Raw genomic sequence first — 22,323 nt, forward strand, 5'->3', positions numbered from 1 at the left:
AAAGAGAAAAAGAAAAGGAGAGAGCAAAGGGGAACTGCCACTCTATTCTTATTCCTGCATAAATCTGGGCCCTCTAGTGGCTGAAATCTCCCAGCTAGAGGGTAAGAACCTGGAGTTTGTGGAGACAGCGAGACAGCCTCTGGCTGGGTGGGATATGGAAGGGTGGATGGTTGGGGCGGGGGCCGGCAGGCAGGAAACACAGGAGCCTCCAGCCGGCCCCTCTAGGGCAGAACTCCACAGAGGCGTGAGTGGATTCTGCAACAGTTCAGGGAGTTCCACCAAGTCCTTACACGCCACCAACCTCCCAAAGTGAAAGGATAGCTCTTTTTTTCTTTTCAATAGTCTTTTTCCCCAAATAAGAAAGCTCAGATGCCACTGTTTCTGACATTGTGGAAATAAGATTTCTAAAGACCTAACATACTCTTTAAGCAATAGCAAAGGTTTTATCCCTAAATAACATAGGAATTATTTAATTCACAATGTTTCTCAAAGAAGTTCCATACAGGGACAATTTAAACACACATCATTTGGACAGTTAGAAAATAGCGATTTTACTAATCCAGTGGGAAAAGTCGATTGCATCCTAAGTTTTTTGCTGGTTATGGTTCAAATTTGACATTCACAATGTCAGAAAAGATGAAAAAAACTTTTTTAAGGCTGGGTGTGGTGACTCACGCCTGCAATCCCAGCACGTTGGGAGGCTGAGACGGGTGGATCACTGGAGGTCAGGCATTCGACACCAGCATGGTCAGCCTGGCCAATATGGTGAAACCTTGTCTCTACTAAAAACACAAAAATTAGCCAGGCATGGTAGTAGGTGCTTGTAATTCCAGCTACTTGGGAGGCTGACGCAGGAGAATCGCTTGAACCCAGGGGGGGGAGGCTGCAGTGAGCCAAGATCGTGTCACTGCACTCCAGCCTGGGTGACAGAGTGAGACTCTGTCTCAGAAAATAAATAAATAAATAAATAAATATAAAAATAACTTTTTAATATATTTCCTTGAGCATCAAACATATTCTAAAAAAGAATTGTATGGAGGTTTTCCTATAATTTCTTAGTTTCTACGCTTTTTATCTACAAATGGGGATAATATTGCTTTCTTCTGAAGGCTGTCTTCAATATTAAATGAAAGCTGGGCGCTGTGGCTCACGCCTGTAATCCCAACACTTTGGGAGGCTGAGGCAGGCAGATCACCTGAGGTCAGGCATTCGACACCAGCATGGGCAACATGGCGAAGCCCTGCCTCTACTAAGAATGCAAAAATTAGCTGTTTATGGTGGTGGGCTCCTGTGATCCCAGCTACTCAGGAGGGTGAGGCAGGAGAACTGCTTGAACCTGGGAGGCGGAGGTTGTAGTGAGCTGCGATCGTGCCTCTGCACTCCAGCCTGGGTGACAGAGCGAGACTCTGTTTCAAAAAACAAACAAACAAACAAAAATTAAATGAGAGATCATGCACAAAATGTGGAAGGCAGTCTGTGATGCTGGGTAGCACCGAGCATTGAGAACTTAATATAGTCAGGCCCCGGACAGGGGAGAGACTGACGCAACAAGGCTGAAGAAGATAGACCTGCCCTCCTTAGTGGGGATAGGCATTTATAAAAAACGATGAAGGAAATCTGTAAATTCCAGGCTCTATTTCTTAGACTCTGAAATGTGAACGTGGATGTGTAATTTGAAATAAGCCCTGTTAAGAGCATGTGAACTGAGAAAATTCATGAAGAAAGAGGGTGTGTCTTTCTAACGCTGCTGTCTAGTTGGAATTTCTGTCCTCTTACCATATTCTCCTGGTTAGAGCATACGGGGTTGGCTGCTCTAACACTAATTTGAGCACACTGTGGTCTTGCCATGGACCAGGGGAGAGTTGGAGACATGGCACCTGGGTCAGTTCTATTTACTACGTGGCCCTGGAGGCTACTGGAGCTGAATCCCTCCTTTGGTAAAATGAGGCAGTCAGAGGCTGTTAGAATAAAGTTTGGAAGTCCTATGATTTTATGTATTTCTTTCTCAAGAAAGAAGAGTAAAGCCCAAATAAATATAGAAATAACATTCTTATTTTAAATAGTTTAAGCTTCATTATTTCATTTTCACAAAATGGAGGGATTGAAGTCTCACAGAAAAGCTATCATGGTTGAATTGTAAATATATGTAATTTAGTTATTTTCAGCAAAGTACAAATAAAAGTACTGTCAAGGTAAGGGGGAAAAGATCACTGACAATATATTTTGCATTAGTGTAATTTATTACAAATATAGCTGCTAAATAAAGTGTCCCTTGTCCTTTCTTAAACGTATTTTAACAAACTGAATGGCTGAATATCAATCAAGCATTCCTTTCTATCATGATTCTGAACAGACTGGGCTCAGGGATCTCTTGGAGACCATGATTAAGTTATGGCTTCTGCCAGCCAGCAGGTGTGCGTGCTCACGCATTCAATTCTGAACGCACTTCCAGGATATTCACAGAAACTTTACAGCCATCCTTGAATGCCTTAGATGTCCACAAAGCCCAAGCTAAGAAGCTGCATCTTTCCAGTATCTCACTTTTAAAAATGAGAATTTTACAGTAGGGTTAAAGCTTTCAGAAAAATACAGATCATCTAAAATTTACCAAAAAACAGACAAGTAAATCAGGAATTATTGCTTAGTGGATAGACACAGGACTTCTTCATCAAAAGTCCTAAGTCTCAATGGACAGAATATTCCCAAAGATGGGAAGGCTCCTTTAAAAGCCTTTGAAAGAAGGGGGCATGATATTAGTATTTCCCACTGGGGAATACCCCAGGGATATTTTCTCATGTGTAAAACATCAGAACTTGTGTATAAGTGATATTTATTGTTAATTTCCTTAAATGATTTCTCTTCTTCCTCACCTAACCAGTTATCAATATTTGGGTTTCTGGGATGAAACTCTCTTTGAGCCCCGTTTTCGTGGAGGAGAACTTCAAGCCTCAATAGGCCCAGCTGCTTCCCTGATTGAAGACCTCCTTTTCCTCACTGCACTGACCCCTCTGCCCCTTCCCTATGCCCCTCAGCCTGCCAGGTCTAACTTATCATGAATTTTAAGTAAGTAAAGGAGAAAGTAAGTCAGATTTAACAGTCTTATTAATTTGTCAGTTGAAAAAGATGGCATCTATTATTTTATAAATAATGTTCAAGAAGTTTGGCTTAAGACTAGAAAGAAGGGCCAGGTGTGGTGGTGCACGTCTGTAATCCCCGCACTTTGGAAGGCTGAGGTGGGAGGACTGTTTGAGGTGAGTTCGAGACCAGCCTGTGCAACATGGTGAGACCTCCCAACTCTACAAAAAATCTTTTTGAAAAAATTAGCCAGGCATGGTGGTACATGTCTGCAGTCCCAGCTACTGGGGAGGCTGAGGCAGGAGGATCACTTGTGCCCAGGAGTTTGAGGCTGCAGTGAAGCTGTGACAGCACCATTGCACTCTAGTCTGGGCAACAGAGGAAGACCATTCCTCTAAAAAAAAAAAAGAAAGAAGGGGCCAGGCACGGTGGCTCACGCCTGTAATCCCAGCACTTTGGGAGGCTGAGGCAGGCGGATCAGGAGGTCAGGAGATCGAGATCATCCTAGCTAACACAGTGAAGCCCTGACTCTACTAAAAATACAAAAAATTAGCTGGGTGTGGTGGTGTGCGCCTGTAGTCCCAGCCACTTGGGAGGCTGAGGCAGGAGAATCACTTGAACCTAGGAGGCAGAGGTTGCAGTAAGCCAAGATCGCCCCATTGCACTCCAGCCTGGGTGACAGAGCAAGACTTGGTCTTTAAAAAAAAAAAAAAAAAAAAAAAAAGAAAGAAGGAAAAGAAAGAAAGAAGACTTTTCATTGTGGTTTAGTATAGTCTTAGGCAGTTTGAAATGTATCTAGAAAAATAAGAGTGGTCAGTGCCTAACAAAGCATGCGGACTTCTGTTGGTGGGAGGTGCTGAGGAAGGGTGGAGGTTGGCAGAACTGTGGGAACAGGCGATAGAAATGGTTCTCCTAATATGGAGTTGACAAGACTTTTCTTCACCCAGTTTTCCTATCACTGTTCCATCAGGTTTTTTTCCTACTGAAGACTTTCTCCTTTTTTTGTACAAATTTATGTGGTGCATGAGAAATTTTGTTACACATATAAAATGCATAGTGATCAAGTCTCTATCTAGAATGTCCATCACCTGAGTACAATACGTTTTTATTTAGTCACCCTACTCTGCTATCAAACCCTGAATTTATTCCCCCTATTGCATCTTTTGCTGCTTAATTCATCTACGGTTAAGGGTTAACAAGGAAAACACATCCCCAAGGTAATTCCAGTTCTCTGTATCTGTCTCATTTAAATATATTCCTCTGCACCCTACGTCATTCTTTTGAAAGAAATTAGGCTACTGTGTTATTTGATGCTGAAATGCAATCTTTCAAGCTATTACCTGACATAAAATTTCTAAATGCAGTTCAGAAAAGTCATCCATTTTACAATCTGTAAAAGAAACAAAACTTGGATTCCAAGCCCAAAGATGTATGCCCTGTATATAAATTTATCTTCACTCCCTCTACACATATTTTACACAAAGTCACAAGTGGTTTGTGCATTCAGTATGAACCCTGTGTATCCAAAAGGGGAAGAGCCAAGAGCTCAGCTCCTGTCACTAGATAGTCCAAGAATTTAATATTGTAAAAGACATTGAGACAGTGGAAACAAATAAATAAAGCAGAAGTCTGTTTCTGTTTGTTTTCTCATCTGAGTCTGGAACCAGCCCTGTCAAACCAGGCTCATTACCAAACCAGGCTCACGAGCAAAGGCAGTTCACTCTCAAACACCTCAGCTTCCTAGAATTACTCCAGGACAACAGCACAGCCCCATTAGAAGCTGAATGTGTGATTTCATCTCTTTGCCCATCACCCAGATCATTTTCTAAAAGCAAGCTGTGAGCCCCTCCCCGAGAGTTGCTTTTCGCTCACTGAATCTCATTACCTTTCTTTAATAGACATGGTTTTGCTGGGTGAGTCAAGAAGGCCCTCCCCTGCCGGCGTTTTGATCTCTCCAGCGGCAAACATCGCGCATGGATTCTTGCAGAGCTTCTCCTGTGGCTGTTCTGAAGAATCCTGGGGCTTCCAGGACACGGGGGCTGCGGTTGGAGCAACAGTTTTCCCAGCAGCTGTCCCCGTCTGCTCGGAAGTGGGCTCCCCGAACTCTGCCGCTGGGAAGGAAAAGAGCAACATCAGCACTGAACTCCTCAGGCGAACATTCTTCCAGCGATTCGCCCTCAACAGTGCAGCTCTCGGGTTCAATCCGTGGGCACACGGCGGGTGACCCAATCCACTGGGATTTATGCAAATCTGCAGCACGCTACACTCTGTGAGAAAACCAAACTTCCCGGAGGGTTACCCACACAGCAAAATGCTTCGTGGCAATTGGTTTCTCTCCTGTGTGCGAGACACAGGAAGTCAGCTTTAACTATTTACTCCAGAATGGTTCTATTCTCCAAAATAATACTTTAACATTCAAATGTGCTATACTCACAAACGCAAACCCCTATTATAACTTACACTGTACTGTTCATACAAACGTAGAAAGAGGATGAAGGGCCCACGCAGTGTGGCTTGCTAGCCTGCAAAACAGGCGTGCAGGAAGAAACACTCTAGCGATTCAGAGACTGGGGTCAAGTCTTTCCTTAATTCCTTGTGTTTTCCCAGCCTGGACCTTTGGGGTCATCAATTTCTAAAAGGGGCCAGCAGAACTAAGCAGCTCAGAAGGCCATTGTGTGAGTGACCAAAGTCAACAGAAACCTTATGAAGATGCGTGAAAGCGCTTCCAGTAGTTTTATTGCTGAAAACTTGATGTATCCTCTAGTCAGATCCAGGGAAGAATGGGATTCCCGCTGAACTTTTAACCAATACTAGCTGTAAACTGCCTATAGAACTTTGTTAAAAGCCATCACAGACACACAGGACAAATCAAACAGAAACTAAAACCCAGTGGCTTTCTAAAGCTTTAGGGGCACTAGTCATTTACCTCTTAGTGAAAACTTCCTTTTCATAACATTCTCCACCTCCACCTTCTCTTCAAAGGGCAGCCTGTCCCTCAAGTCCAAGTTTCCTTGTGCATTCGTTTTAGCCATGGAAAATTCCTTCGGTTCATCCCCAAGGTGGGTGATGGGAGGATTCGCCCGTTCCAGGCTTCCTTTTCTGGGAACGGCATATTTAGATTCCTTATGGCTGTCTCCTTCCCTGGCTCTGTTCAAGATGGGGTAGGACGCTTCTGCTTCCTCAAAGGACCCATACTTCTCCATCCCACTGTCTCGACTTGTCAAAGCTCTCTTGCTTTCTGTCTCTCCATGTTCTCTCAACATTCCCTTGTTCCCACTACTCTCTACCAAGGGCTGCCAAGCTTGCGATTTCAGAATACTTCTAACTGGAGAGTCTGAATTTTCTACTGAGGAAGAAAACTTATAGTCAGTGGCACTTGCATTGTGGTCAAGAGGTGGCTTCGTGCGAAGATCCCCGGCATACATTGGTGCAACCGTGGATGCTACGGTAGACACCGATGTGTTCACGGCAGGTGAGAAAGGAATGAGCTTTCCACTCTGCACCTGGAAGGACACAGTTAAAAAGTAAAAAAGCTGCTTGAAAAATATCATCTATATAAATCCTGGTTTATGAATTGACAGAAGCTGAAATACTCGATTTGATGCAGTTTCACTGTTTCTCTTAGTGGAAAACCATTCCTGGACATAGTTATATAATATGTCTCATTAAACAAAATCCTCTGGGTGAAACGCAGTTGTGCATACTATTTTTTTCTCTCCAAAATGGCCTCTTTCTAGATATTTCAGCAAGCAAGGTATGAAAACAAAAAAAGAGCAACATACTTGGTAGAATTATCATTTTTAGGAAGAAAGCTATTACCAAATCACCTACAGGTAGCAGTTTCCTGGTAGAGCACCTTAATTACATCATTGGCCTCAGAGGAATACTGCAGTGAGGTAATTTAAGAACACACACACACAAACTGCTATCGGACTATAGCACACCCACCTGCTCCACCTCTCCCAGCGTGACTGGCTGAGTTTGATAGCGAGCGTTCATTCTCCTTTGTCTCGTGTCTATTCTGTTCCGGGTAGAAATCGCTTTCGAGACTGGCTGGGACAATTTGTTAAACAAGGCCAACTTTTCGGCCAAGCTTAGAGTGGAGGAATCAGGTTCTCCTTGCTCAGCAAGCTCTTTGCCCTCATTTGTCTGGTCCTTGGCTAAAGCCTTTTGGTGAGCAGAGGCCTGTAATCTGAAAAAAATAAAATGTCAGCAACACATATACCAACAAACAAAAGCCCACCGCTAAGTTTCTATGTTAACTTTCTGCCAAGTGTCACATCATTTTGCAAAGGGCTTCTTTTTCCCTAAGCACATCTAGGACAGAGGCAAGCAGCTGTTCAGCTACTCAACAAGCAGAGTTGGCACAGGACACTTAGCATCATCACTTCTACAAAGAGCAGACTTTGAGCTCCGAATTATTTCTACAAAACGAATTTCCTGTTTAAGACATTGAAGTCAGCTTGGCTATACCTTATCTTGGACAGAGATGGCATTGTTAGTATCGTCATAAGTAGAATGAAAGGGAGTCACAAAGTATTACCTATGGTGTATTCAGACCTCATCTAAAGATATGATTCAGAAGGTGGTCGTTCATTTTAAATAATTAGGAAACGATATAGTCATCTGTCAACAACATAATAACAGAAGGTCTTGATTTTCACTTGCTAAAGACAAATGGCTTAATTTTTAAAGAGTCACTGCTTCAGCTTAGCATTTACTCTCATAGGTTCCTACCAGTTTTCTAAAAGGTACTCAAATCTGCAATTTCCAGTAACCAGAGGAGTAAAGAAAATTTCAGGTGATTATAAATTCCTCCAACTGGCCAGGTCCGGTGGCTCATATCTATGGAAGGCCAAGGCAAGAGGATCACTTGAATTTAGGAGTTGGAGACTAGCCTGGGCAACATCATGAAACCCCATCTCTACAAAAAATATAAAAATTAGTCAGGCTTGGTGGTGTGCACCTGTGATCCCAGCTACTCAGGAGGCTGAGGTGGGAGGATCGCTTGAGGCTGTGAGGTTGAGGCTGCAGTCAGCAGTGATCAAGCCTAGGCGAAAGGGCAAGACTCTGTCTCAAAAATAAATGAATGAATACATAAATCGGTAAATAAATAAATAGTTCCCTCCAACTTCCAGCTAGAAGAGAAGGAAAGCCTGAAGTCTTCACGGTCAATATGAATCTCTAGAGGTTTTTAATGCACTATGTCTTCTGCCCCTGACCGATCCAGTTCTCAGATGTAGTAAAGGAGATATTCTACCTTGACTCCAGTGAATACCCAATGCACAGGCTGTCCCAGGCCAAACAGTAGCCAGCCTCCATATTCCAGGTGTATAATGAGGCCAGTGACAAAAAAGCCACCTGAGCCTCAGAGTCCTCCGTGGACCTCATGCAGTAACCAGGAGGGCAGGGAAACCCACTTCTCCGGGAGGGCCCTGCTGTGGGTGTACCAGCTTTATCCCGGCACTGCCATTATTTTTAGCTTTTGTGGTTTGGCTCATATAACAGTAAAATGAAGGGATATGACCTGATGTAAGGACATAATTTTAAAGCACCACAATGTAAAACACGATAGTAAAACATTTACGTTTAGACACTATAAATTGTTATTTTCCCAGTCACAAAATATAATGGCATTGTCTCTGTATAAATTAGAAAGAGGCAGGAATGTTTTCAGCCTGTATTTGTGTCTACAGGTATTTGAAAAAGACTGGGTCTTATCAGCATTTCAACATTGAGGTTAATGTCCCATTTTTCTTTTTTTCTCTTTCTTTCTTTCTTTTTTTTTTTTTTTGAGACAGAGTCTTGCTCTGTCACCAGGCTGGAGTGCAGTGCCGCGATCTCAGCTCACTGCAACCTCCGCCTCCCAGGTTCAAGCGATTCTCCTGCCTCAGCCTCCCAAATAGCTAGGATTACTGGCACATGCCACCATGCCCAGCTAATTTTTGTATTTTTAGTAGAGACGGGGTTTCACCATGTTGGCCAGGATGGTCTCAATCTCCAGACCTCGTGATCCACCCGCCTTGGCCTCTCAAAGCGCTGGGATTACAGGCGTGAGCCACCGTGCCCAGCCAATGTCCCATTTTTCTATTAATCTTTATTAAGTGCTATAACTATTTAGATGAAGAACAAAATTTTTGAGGGATGACCATATTATGAAAAGCAAACAAAGCAACTGGATACGTGAGTTAGTGTGATCCTAGTTCTAACACATAACATATGCAGAGAGACGAAATGTTTTCTCACGCATGCCAGCATGTGGTTATCAGCACCTTGTGCTATGACAAAACAAAATGCCACACATTCTGGAACAACTCACGGCACTGACTTGTTTGTCAAACAAACGACAGACATTCAAGACTTTAGGATGCATCTGCTGTTTGGCACCTTTGCACCAGGTGCCGCATGCATCTGTATCTGTCCAGTACCTGGCAGGCTGCACAGCGCTTCTAGCTACAGTGGGGCTAGGAAGTCTCGCCATTACAGGGTGGGTGCCCCCAGAACACGAAGCGGGGATAGGTTCACTTTAAAAGCAATTGCCAAAGAGGAAACATTCATAAGGAGAGAGAAGAAAAGAAGCATTAAGGACAGCATAGTTTTAAATTCAGAAACGTTAAATCAAAAATTTTAACAGAATATTTTGCTAATTATTTTTGGGGAAAAAAAATCACGAAAGAACTTGAAAAGCAAATACAAAATCAGGAAATAAGAGATAGTGGCTACCCAAAGCAAATGGGGTAAGAATAGGTGTTCAGAGCTGGGAGGATTTACTCTGTCTTGAGAATACATGTCTTGGTGTAAAAAAAATAATAATTCAAAAAAGCAAATATTAGCTATCCAAAAATCAGTAGATTGTGTCTGTGTTTTAGAATATTGTTTTCAATCTAATTTTTTTCTTTCTTTTTTTTTTTTTTGGAGATGGAGTCTGGCTCTGTCACCAGGCTGGAGTGCAGTGGCATGATCTTGGCTCACTGCAACCTCCGCCTCCCGGGGTCAAGCGATTCTCCTGCCTCAGCCTCCCGAGTAGCTGGGATTACAGGCGCCTGCCACCACGCCCAGTTAATTTTTGTATTTTTATTAGAGATGAGGTTTCACCATGTTGGCCAGGATGGTCTTGATCTCTTGACCTTGTGATCCACCCGCCTCAGCCTCCCAAAGTGCTGGGATTACAGGCGTAAGCCACTGCGCCCAGCCTTTCTCTTTTTTTTTTGACAGTCTCACTCTGTCGCCCAGGCTGGAATGCAGTGGCACGATCTCGGCTTACTGCAGCCTCCACCTCCTGGGTTCAAGCAGTTCTCCTGCCTCAGCCTCCCAAGTAGCTGGGATTACAGGCGTGCGCCACCATGCCCAGCCAATATTTTTGTATTTTTTAGTAGGGACGGGGTTTCACCATGTTGGCCAGGCTAGTCTTGAACTCCTGACCTCAGGTGATCCACCCACCTCTGCCTCCCAAAGTGCTGGGATTACAGGTGTGAGCCACTGCGCCCAGCCTCAATCTACTTTTTAAAAGTATCAGTGTTCTTATACAATCTATAGGCACATCAAGGTAGATTTATTGAGCCTTAAAATGGGATTAATTTTTCTTATATTTACTGTTTTGCTCCCATGGGTGTCTGCCTGTTATTTTACACCAGCCATTCAAATATTTCTTTTTAAAAAAAACAAACTGATTTGCAAAGAGTTCCTAATGAGTGCAAGGATATACTTAGCTACAAATGCACCAAGAAACTGAGGAACAACTGGGGGAGGAACTGCAGGCAGCTGATCTAACAGTAGGTCCACAGAACGGGGCACTGACATAAAGGCCTTTTGGGATGTCAATAACCTAATGGGATGAACTTTTTTTTTTTTTTCCCAGAAAGGGTGTCTGTGTGTCCAAGGCAAGCACAAAACCAATTAACAACATCAACAACAACAAAACTAGGCTGGGTACAGTGGCTCATGCCTGTAGCTCTAGCAATTTGGGAGGCTGAGGTGGGTGGATCGCTTGAGCCCAGGAGTTTAAGATCAGGCTGGGCAACATGGCACAACCCCATCTCCACAAAAAATACAAAAATTAGCCAGGTGTGGTGGTGGGGCCTGTAGTCCCAACTACTTGGGAAGCTGAGGTTGGAGGGTCAATTGAGCCCAGGAGGTTGAGGCTGCAGTGAGCCAAGATGGCGCATTGCATTCCAGCCTGAGTAACAGAGTGAGACACTGCCTCGAAAAAACAAACAACGCTCCCCGCAAAAATAATAAAATTTTTCACTTGATTGAAGCAATGATCTCTGTCTGAATGAACTACTCTGGGAAATTAATTCTGAATATATTGAAACATATTATTCAAAACGAACTTCCTGTTGTTTGGAAAGTTATCAAACTGCAATTTAATTTTTAGAAATTTCTGGCAATTAATCCCAGCACTTTGGGAGGCTGAGGCAGGTGGATCACCTGAGGTCAGGAGTTTGAGACCAGCCTGGCCAACATGGTGAAACCCCATCTCTACTAAAAATACAAAAATTAGCTGAGTGTGGTGGCACACGCCTGTAATCCCAACTACTTAGGAGATGGAGGCAGGAGAATCGCTTGAACCCAGGAGGTGGAGGTTGCAGTGAGCTGAGATCATGCCACTGCACTCCATTCTGGGTGACAGAGCAAGATTCTGTCTCAAAAAAAAAAAAAAAAAAAAAAAAAAAAAAAAAAAAAAAAAGAAAAAAAGAGAAGAGATTTCTGGCAATTAAGAATAAAACAAACCCTTATCTTTTAGAGGGGCGTACTGGGATATTTATGGATGAAATGGTAAGACCTCTAGTGTTTGCTTGAAAATAGCGCAGGAGGAAAGGGGAAATGAATGGGACACGGGCTGAGCATCACCGGCCAGGAGGGGGCCGGGAGCGGGTGACCGTGGAAGCTGGGGTTTCATCACAGCAATCCACCAAGTTTCATGTTTCTATTTTCCGTTGTCAAAGAGATTTTTAAAATATCAATATGCAGAGACAGAAACAAAATAGAACAAAAACTCCTTTCAAGTTTTTCTAGAAGATACACATCCCATTACAAAGTTTAGAGAGACCACAGTAAACAAAATCCTTTAGTACTAACTTCTCTGTGGCTTCTAGCTAAACCACCTCCCCAATGCCTCATTTTCATTGAACACTCTTTAAATGTATTTTTTTAAAAAAAGACATTATAGCCAAGGCTGAGAAGTCCTGTGGGCACTTACGTGGCTGCGATGACCACCTCCTCAGTGGTGATGGGCTGGGTGAGGGACCTGTCCTGCAGACGGCGTAGCCTCTGCTCCACAGCTGAGTTTCTTGAGCGTCGCTTTGGAACATTTTGTTCATCAAAAGATTTTTCCATCTCCTAAGATTAGAAATATTGTGGAACCCTTATAAATTCAAGGAAAGAGCTGGGCATGGTGGCTCACGCCTGTAATCCCAGCACTTTGGGAGGCTAAGGAGGGAAGATTGCTGGAGGCCAAGAGTTCAAGACCAGCCTGGGCAACAAAGTGAGACCCCCCCCATCTCTACAAAAAATGCATAAATTAGCCAGGCATGCTGGCACAGGCCTGTAGTCCCAACTACTTGGGAGGCTGAGGTGGGAACATCACTTGAGCCTGGGAGGTTGAGGCTGCAGTGAGCTATGATCACACTGCTGCACTCAACCCTGAGTGACAGAGTGAGACCCTATCTCTAAAAAAAATTTAAAAATAACAAAGAAATTCAAGGAAAGGAAATGGGGGCAGTAAAAATTCTTTACTTTGTTCTCCTAAGGACCTACAGGAGGGGTCACTAATGAGCACCTCGTATCGTTGTCAGAAGTGTACACTCATGCTGTGTCCATGAGGTGGCCACAACCAGCCAAAGATTAGGAAGAGAACAACAGGTGGGCCAGAGACAGGAAGGCCTTAGCATGCCCAGAGGTGCACGAAGTAGGCTAGGTCCACAAGATTCTCCCTTCCTAAGGCTTACAATTTTTATTTTTTTGAGATGGAGGGTCTCACTATGTTGCCCAGGCTGCTCTCAAACTCCTGGCCTCAAGTGATCCTCCTGCCTTGGCCTCTCAAGTAGCTGGGATTACTGCACCCAGTAGGGATCTCTATTCAAGCACGTCAGCACCGCTTACCCTGAAAAGCAACCTCTTGGCGGCGACACTTAGCTTGGCTCGTTCATCCACCTTTTCTTCATCTGCAAAAAGCCGCAAATTAAAAACTGGACATCATTAGAAAAGGTTAAGTTCGGTCTCCAAAAAGTCTTTCAGGGCTGACCTGGAAATCTTTGAATACAACAATAGGTGCACTAAAATAATAATTGGTGGCAGTTTCCCCTTGCAGGGAGCCCATTCTTTCTGCTCAGTGAAAAGGTACTAATTTCCCTTGCAATTCAACCCAGCCAAACCAAAGCAAACTCTGTCCAGGGATTTTTACTCTAACGTTTGTGCAATCGAGGTTTCATGAATATATTTTATGGGGGGAATTTCTTTTATTTTTAAATAGTAGCAGCAGCAACAACAAGAAGAACCTGCTCATTTGGTTTGAATTAGTTGCTTTTACATCGGTCACTGTATGATTCTCTAACTGCTCTCAAAAAGAAGGGAAAGCTCGTCTGAAAATTTCAACTAGATTTTATTATATTCACAGAATGAAAACCTGCAAGAAAGGGAAACATTGATATGCTCCATCATCTTACTGTCTCAAAAAGCCAAAAACCTTATTATTAAATCCAGTCTAGATGAGATAATAAAGAAGAAAAAAAGGGAAACAGGTACTTGCCATCGACAGCTGGCATTTCTGAATGTGAAGTGCACCTAGGAAAGACATTAGCAAATAATAATAATAAATTAGCAGGTAGGAGCAAAAGATCGAAATAAAACATCATATTGAAAGTAAAAATAAAAATGCAATTAAATTCTTTTAAGAAATAACCTCCTGGTAGCAATTCTAGTTGTGAAAACACACATACAGTTGTGAAGTACACTGTGGAGCGTGTGTGCACACAATCCCAGCCAAGTACACACCCCGTGGAGAGAGACCAGGCACAAAAACAACTTGTTAAACACCACTGATGACAATTTTCTAGACAAATCTTACCATTTCTATGCAATAGTATATGACACTTTAGTATAAAACTCAAATACAACAAGTAGATGAACATTTAGAAAATGAACATAAAATTCCTCAGTTATTTTCCCTGTAAAATCTGGTGAATATGCAATCTGGGATCTAATTTAACAAGAAGGTAAAAAGTATTAAAAACATTAAATGAAGAAAAACAATATTTCTTACTTCTTATCATCTGAATGCAATGTAAAATTGTGTATGTATCATAATACCACTGTAAAGGCTAACATTCTTTAAAAAGACTTTTAAATAAGCCAAATAAATAATGCTTATAGATTAGATGGAAGAATTATGGAATCGCCAACATCCTATACAAATAGCATCAAGACCGCTAGTGTGGTAAAACTCCTGTGTCATTGCCACGTTCCTGAACGAGGAAACTGCACATACGCATGCCTACCTATCCGATTCCTTTCGTTCTGCTGAAGTTATAGGTTGGGTTCTAAATCTGTCGGAAGTTTTTCTACTTTCACCAGGAGAAAAATAGCGTCTTGGTTTCCGGGACCCTCTCTCCCGTTCCACACTGGTGGGCAAGCCAGGTCCTTCGGCCGACCTCTCCACCCGTGATTTGCTTTGAGAATCAAAGGGCAGAGAGTATAAGGAAGGCAAACGAAGACAGAGAAAGAGAAGACGGCAAAGGATTATGCATCTCTGTGAGTCAAGGCACAGAAACCACCAAACCCCTCTTCATGCTTCTACCATGCACGTAAGGAAGGAGACATCCCAGAGACCCAATCCGCTAGTTTCCCTATTAGTAGGCAGAAGCAGAGTGGTAGTTTTTGAGCCATTTTCCGCATAGTTGCCCTGCACACACTTGTGAGCTAAGCTAATATGATTCAATGCAGAACACAACACAGGTCGAGGAGTGAATCATTGTGCCAGGGACGTGCAAGTGACACAGCTGGAGGGCGTGTGAAGCATCACCTACAGTTCAGGTCTCCTGCAGGCATTGGCAGATGCCAGGAACGCACTTCGGAGCTGGGCGACAGAGACCTTTGTGTCCAGCATGCTGATCTCCCCATAGGGCCCTTCAGTCTTGGAGCTGGGCAGCTCCAGCTCTCTCCTGGAAGCTGGGTCCTTATACTTCAGGGCCTGGAGCTGAGGGGGGCCTGTGAAATCTGACAGAGAGCGGGTGCGGACCTTGCGCTTTTTCGAGGCTTCCTTGTTGTGACCAGTTGGTTTGGCGTCTTGGGACACAGGCTCACTTTGAATGTAGAGAACCATCTCGCTCCTGCCTGCCCTCTCAGTGGGCTGGTGCTGAGCTTGAGGGGGGTGCACCATGTTTTCCAGTTCCTTCTGATGCTCTAAGGTGACTGTGCTCACAGCAGGCTTACCAAAGTCCTCATTTCTAGAGGGATCTTCTGGGCTTCTCACAAGCCCATCACCCTCCAAAGCCAGGAGGGTTTTCTTGCTTTGCTCGAGAGCTTCAGTGAAGAGCACATCTTCTTCTTTTTCTTCTCCTTCTCCTTCTTCTTCTTTTTCTTCTCCTTCTTCTTCTGCTTTTGACTCGCAGATATGGAGAACTGGGCTATCCCTTCCATCACCTTCTAGAACCGTCAAGGTGGGAGGTTTGGGGACATTCTGGGTGGCTGATGCTACCCAGCTACACTCAGATACATTTTCTGGGGTTTCTGGCGTCACCAGCTTGGCGGTGTGGCCGGTATCTGCAGGTTGGACATAGCCACGAATTGGCTGCCGTGTAGAGCCTGCTGCCTTGCTGGGGACCCTATCAAAGGCCGAGTGCTCGGACTGAAATGACACGTAATGGACTGGCGCTGGCTGGTGTCTCCTCTGAGTTACGGACTCTGAGGCGAGTTCAGGGCTGTTTCGAGCACTTTCCTCTTTCACCAATTTTTCTCTAACTTTAACTCTTTAAGAAAGAAAAAGGATTAAAGTTGCAAAGTGCAGTAAGGGCCTCACAGGAGGAAAGCATGCGTAGATCACAGATTACCAGTGAATGGAAACTGACCCGAGAGAGAATAACTTGTGAAAAAGCATTTTGGTGTCTAATGTCAACTACTTGTCAGATGATTCTGAGTTGAGTTTCCAATTTGCATATGTATGCCCAGGAGGTGCAAAACTAACTCTACCCCTGTAAAAGCTGGCAGGGGTCAGATGCTATCCTGGGGGAGAATGGGTCTCTTCTGACTAAATAAATACCCAGAAGCCACAGAAAAATGCATTAATAGCCACCACCAGCATGCATGAGGGCACAATGAGGCTGGTCCCTTGAATCAGTAAGCTTTCCTCATGCACAGGCCCAGAACACGGACTGTGGGGGAAGGTTCCTGGCATACAGACACCTATTGACCAAACGTTGTAATTTCATTGTCGCCTGAAAATGTAAGAGCACTCACGATTATTTATGCTTTCTATTTAGTTCAAGATACAACAATCGCCTCTCTTTTAAAGCACTCAACTAGACATTCACAAGCTTTTTCATGCAATGCAGAGTATATTCATCCATTCAGAAGGCATGTGGCCAGTTTGGGCATCGTTATGAATAATTCTAGCACCAAAAGAATGTTAGAGAAAAGATAGTTGCTGACAGAACTAATGAAGTGAACATTTCCCACCACCATCCCCCTGTCCTGCTGTTATGCTCTTAGTTAAAAATGAATTCCAAAAGAGAGGCCGGGCCCTGGGGCTCATGCCTGTAATCACAACCTTTTGGGAGGCCTGGGCAGGAGGATCATTTGAGGCCAGGAGTTTGAGACCAGTTTGGGCAACACAGTGAGATCTTGTCTCTACAAAAGTAAAAAACAATAGCTATGTGCAGTGGCGTGTGCCTATAGTCCTGGCTACTTAGGAGGCTGAGGCAGGAGGACCACTTGAATTCAGGAGTTTGAGGCTGCAGTGAGCTATGATTGTACAGCTACACTCTAGCATAGGCAACAGAGAGAGGCTCTGTCCCTAAAAAAGAAAAAATAAAATAAAAAATAAAGAGAGATTGCTCCAGTTGTTTCTAAACTTATTCAAGTATCTGAGAGCAAAACTGACATCCTTTTCAAAAGCTACAGACCTTTTTCCATTACTGCAAAACAAAGAAACCAAAAGCTCTGGATGTGGGGTCGGAAGAGACCTCTGCTCGGATCCTGGCTCAGTCAGGTCGAGCTGTGTAGTGTTGGGCAACTCACCTGCCCTTAGTAAGCCTCAGTTTCTTCACCTTTTAAATGGAAATAATAGTGACATAATGTAATGTGACATTTGCAAAGCACATGGCTTAGTGCTTAGCAAAGAGTAAACATTTAATAGTGTTATCTAGTTCTTATTTTTACTTTTTGAAGTACCATGGAGTGAGAAAGGAGACACAATTCCAACTACTTGAGAATGGAAAACTGATTAGGGCTCAGCTTTAAAAAGTAAAGAGGGCTTTTGGAGTGGGAAAAGGGATTTCTTGCAGGGAGAGGAATGTAGACCCTTAAGCTTAATTGGCAAAAGTAATTATTTATGATGTGCACTGTATGGAAAAGAATAGTTTATTTAATGACAAGTGCACCCTGCTAAATTTGATAAAAACTCTTATATATTTTTTTAACATAAGAGGCAGAGTATCCATATATGCGTCATTAAAGGACAGTCCACACAGACGCACATAGAGGTGGTGACTGTGAACAACTCAGGAAAAGGAAACATTCTGAGTTGTTATTTTTCCCAGAGATGAGCCCGTGTTGGAGGTTTTCATACTTAAAACATTTGTTAATCAAAAGGAGACTGAAGCGCGGTTCCAGTTCTCCTGTGGAATGCGTGCTTCTGATCAGAGACAATCTGAATGTTGTCCTCAGCCAAGAACAAAGTGACTGTCAGAAACTCTGTGTGAGGAGCTTTGTCCTTCCATGACTTACTCATTCTGACTCCTTCCGCCTCTCCCTGCCCCCAGTCTTAAAAATGAAATGATAGGGGGTTTTGTTTGCTTTAAAAACCACATGCCCTAAATTTAACTGTTGAAAATTAACTACTGGTTTAGAGATGAGATATGAAAGCAAGGAGGCTGGAAGGGCTGGGAGCAGTGGGGAGCTGAGCAGACGGGAGGTGGGCTAGTGAGTCCAGCTCCAGAGAGGAACCCAGGGCCTGGCTGGGTGCTCACTACTGCCCCCGACTGGCCAGTCCTATGTGAGTTGGTGAGAAGGGAAAAGCAAAAGGTCAAGTAAAAGGTCAATCAAGAAAGATTGACAAAGATTGAAAAACAGGGGGAAGGAGACATACTATTAGCATGGATTAGGGCATGTGGAGGAGAAAAGCAAACGATTAGAAAGTAACTTCCACGTGATTTTCAAGTGCACTGGTATTAAAGAAGGCAAGAGGAGAGTGGGTGTTAGTGATGTGTGGTCAGGCAGGAAGAAGCAACACTCATACACACAAGCCCCAGAGGGCCGGCGTGCGGGTACCTGGATGGCCAGTTGATAAGTGAAGGTGTGTCCCCTTCGGAATCTTTCTGGAGAAACCACTCATGTTTGGGTTTCCCTGTACTATTGTGTACAAAAAACAAAACCAGATAATCTCTATTAAAATGTCAACATATACACAGACTTTACCATAACTTAAAACCTAAAGGCTGATTTTTATTAAGAATAATCCTCACTTATAAGTGGAGTTAAACATGGAGTACACATGGTCACAAAGAGGGAGCAGCAGACATGAGGTCCCCCCTGAGGGAGGAGACAGGAGGGAGAGCGGGGATCCAAACACAACCTGTTGGCTGCTGGCTTATTACCCGGGTGACAAAATATTTCATACACCAAAGCCTTGTGACAATTTACCTATATAACAAATCTGCACATGTATCCCTGAACCTAAATGAAAACTTAAAAAAATAAACAAATAGGAATATTTTATAGGAAAAAAAGAATAATTCTGGCTTTTGAAAATGTATAAGCACATTTTGCTATAGAGTTTATATTCACTTCATGGAGATTCCAGGACATGTGGCTCACTATAAAAATCAAGAGGTAAAAATAAATGTATCTAAGGCCATCAAATCATGTGTTTTCCCAAGTAATTTTAAATTATTAGAAAGGAGTCTGTTGCCTGGGTGCAGTGGCTCACGCCTGTAATCCCAGCACTTTGGGAGGCCAGGGTGGGTGGATCACCTGAGGTTAGGAGTCCAAGACCAGCCTGGCCAACATGGTGAAACCCCATCTCTATTAAAAATACAAAAAATTAGCTGGATGTGGTAGTGGGCACCAGTAATCCCAGCTACTCGGGAGGCTGAGGCAGGAGAATTGCTGGAACCTGGGAGGTGGATGCTGCACTGAGCTGAGATCGTGCCATTGCACTCCAGCCTGAGCGACAACAGCAGGACTCTGTCTCAAAAAAAAAAAAAAAAAAAAGAATGGAGTCTGTTATAGTCACACTCTGCCCACAAATACCAGGCAATTCTCTTGTAAGCAGCTGACTAAAAGTAAAAGGTAATTTAATTTCCATAAGTTTTGCAGCGGCACATTGGTAAATAGCCTAATATAAAAATAGCATCCATGTAAAACAACACATTTCAAATAAAGAAGATAATTAAAATAAATAAAAATAAAAAAAATCAATGGGATCACATTTTTAGTTGCTATTACACATTTTCCTTTTATAATTCTCACTGAATAATGCGACCAACACAAGAGTTACAAGTACTAATTCAAGTCCATTCTGCTGATATTTATGAGCTCCTAGTATGTGCAAGTAATGAGCTAAGGAACGACGAAAATGAACCATAAATCAACATAGCCATTAAAAACCTTAAACCGCAGGTAGGCTAGGTAATATATAATCCACACATTCATTCCTCAACACACGATTGAGTATGATGCCAAGCAGAATGTGAACGAGTAACTACGCCAGGCTGAAGGTATTTTAGAGAAACATCATGGGTAAGGACAACCTTGGTTTAACAACGCAAAGCAAGTCACAGGAGGAACACTCAGATTACTGCCCTGTCTCCTCTTACAATGTAGAAAGAAAAAAAGGAAATTCCACAGGCTAGTTACAATGTTTACCAGCTCAAAACTTTATGATCCTATCTGCAAGAATTTTTCAACACCAGGCTGGAAACACATTGCAGCTCAAAAAGCAATTTCTAAAAGAAAATAAAAGTTATAATCAACTTAATTTTCTAAAATCATTTTGGTTTGAGTTTGGCTTGGAGGGGATAGGCAGGTACCCGGCACCGCTATTGTGCATCTTGCTATTGTACAATCGCTATTGTACATGTAACCACTGACCTCTATCTCGGTCTAGGCTTGGACTGATCTGTTTCTCCAGTAAGATCCTCCGGCCTTGCTACTCCTAAAACTATCACCCCACCTCCCAATCCTCTGCATCACATCAATTTTGCCCACAGCAAATAAAAAGTTAAGATGTATGTAAAATCATTTCATTTCCAAATATAAAGGGTCCAATTTATCAACTTTTATTTGATAGAAGTTTGGCACATCGCCTGCAGCCAGGAACGAAGGCAGCGCAACTCAGTCCAGTGTGCAGAGGGGAAGAGGGGCCAGCAGACACCTGCTGTGGGAAATGACATCAAGTTCCTATAACGAATCTGCTGCCTTCACAGGGTTATGTTTAGGCTGAATGCTTTCTGTATAATAGAGGGCTTTGTAAAAGAAGTGCAATACAACTTTTTGAACATGACCTTCACCGACAAGAATCAAACTTGGTCAGCATCACCATCAAACTCCATCAGGGGCTTGTGTAAGAATGTTGGGTCAGCATTTATAAAATGGAAATCCCACACAGACCCAGGGGATCTACTGGGCTCCATTTGCTTATTACACCTGAGATATGAAACCAGCCAAAAACCAAACGACTTCTGCCAGGGTGGTGAATACTCAAAGTCTGAGTATATAGATAGTCTCTGACTTACAATGGTTCGATGTTAAGATTTATTGACTTTAAGATGTTGCGGAAGTGATAGGCATTCAGGAGAGCCTGTGCTTAGAATTGTGAATTCTGTTCTTTTCCTGGGCTGGTGGTGTGTGGTGCAATGCTCCCCTGCGATGCTGGGCAGAGGCAGTGAGCTGCTGCTCCCAGATCGCCACCAGCCACACAACCATGAGGGGAATGACCCATCTCCACAGTGTGCTGCATGGCCAGATGGTTTTGTCCAATCCAAGCTAATGTGAGTGTTCTGAGCATATCTAAGGTCGGCTGGGTGTATTAAGTGCATTTTTGACTTAATGTTTCCTTTGTTTTTCTGACTTGCAATATTTTCAAGTTATGATGGATTTATTGGGACGCAACCCTATCATAAGTCGAGGAACATCTGTAAAATAAATACAAATGTATGTAATAAGAAACAAACAGGCCAGGTGTGGTGGCTCATGCCTCCTGTAATCCCAGCCCTTTTGGAGGCTGAGGCAGGAGGATCCCTTGAGGCCAGGAGTTCGAGCCAGCCTAAGCAACATAGCAAGACTCTGTCTCTATTTAAAAAATTAAAAAGTTAGTGAAGCATGGTGGTATGTGTCTGTAGACCTAGCTATTCATGAGGCTGAGGCAGGAGGATCCTTTGAGCTCAGGAGTTTGAGGCTGCAATGAGCTATGATTGCACCACTGCACTCCAGCCTGGGAGACAGAGTGAGACTCGGCCTCTAATAAATAAATAAATAAATAAATAAATAAATAAATAAATAAAGTATGTGAAGACATCATGCCTAGGACATAATAAGCCTTTTAAATGCTTTTCTTATCTTCTTCCTTCTTCATAGTCAACACAGTAATGAAAGTTTATGAATTTCTCTTTTTATGCTTTGAAGACATAATACTTATGGAGACCCAATTCAGAAGTCCTGTGATTTTCAGCAGGGTGAGTCCAGCCTCACCAGGAGAGCCTGAGTTTGTCTTTAGTACATGTAAAGCAGAGTGATCTAGAAAAGCATTTCTCCAAGTAAGGGTTTCAGGATCCCTGAGGCTGGCTATGACACGTATTTGGGTGAGGTTATCTGCCATCTGAAATGAAAATGAGAGAGGGATGAGGAGAGGCCTAAATCAGACACCAACAGTGCACAGGCTGTCCTGGCCACTGTGTAGCAATGATCTCGCAGAATGCAGCCACTTCTGAGTTGTGCAGCAGCATCTATACTTTCGACACTCCCCTCTTCCGTCTCCCATCTCCTCCATCAGACTTCTTAGCTGAGTTCTCTTCCCCACCCCCATGATACAGA

The 22,323-nt window shown here is 43.2% G+C and overlaps 1 protein-coding gene across 4 annotated transcripts in view; it reads right to left on the reverse strand.

The window, feature by feature from the left end:
- Nucleotides 1–22,323, reverse strand: part of LOC129480770 (supervillin) — a 277,840-nt gene that overhangs the window by 60,053 nt on the left and 195,464 nt on the right. For 2 of the 4 annotated variants that reach the window (XM_063637239.1, XM_055275026.2), the window contains 10 exons: nt 18,562–18,642; nt 15,102–16,043; nt 14,574–14,744; nt 13,826–13,860; nt 13,180–13,241; nt 12,278–12,417; nt 9,504–9,599; nt 7,024–7,267; nt 6,002–6,578; nt 4,961–5,186 (listed from right to left, as the gene is read on the reverse strand). In XM_063637239.1, coding sequence (XP_063493309.1) covers nt 4,961–5,186; nt 6,002–6,578; nt 7,024–7,267; nt 9,504–9,599; nt 12,278–12,417; nt 13,180–13,241; nt 13,826–13,860; nt 14,574–14,744; nt 15,102–16,043; nt 18,562–18,642 — 2,574 coding nt within the window. The remainder of the gene's footprint in view (nt 1–4,960; nt 5,187–6,001; nt 6,579–7,023; nt 7,268–9,503; nt 9,600–12,277; nt 12,418–13,179; nt 13,242–13,825; nt 13,861–14,573; nt 14,745–15,101; nt 16,044–18,561; nt 18,643–22,323) is intronic. The other 2 variants (XM_063637240.1, XM_055275028.2) reach the window with 1 other exon arrangement.

This window comes from Symphalangus syndactylus, chromosome 4, assembly GCF_028878055.3.
Source record: "Symphalangus syndactylus isolate Jambi chromosome 4, NHGRI_mSymSyn1-v2.1_pri, whole genome shotgun sequence".
NCBI classification, from domain to species: domain Eukaryota; kingdom Metazoa; phylum Chordata; class Mammalia; order Primates; family Hylobatidae; genus Symphalangus; species Symphalangus syndactylus.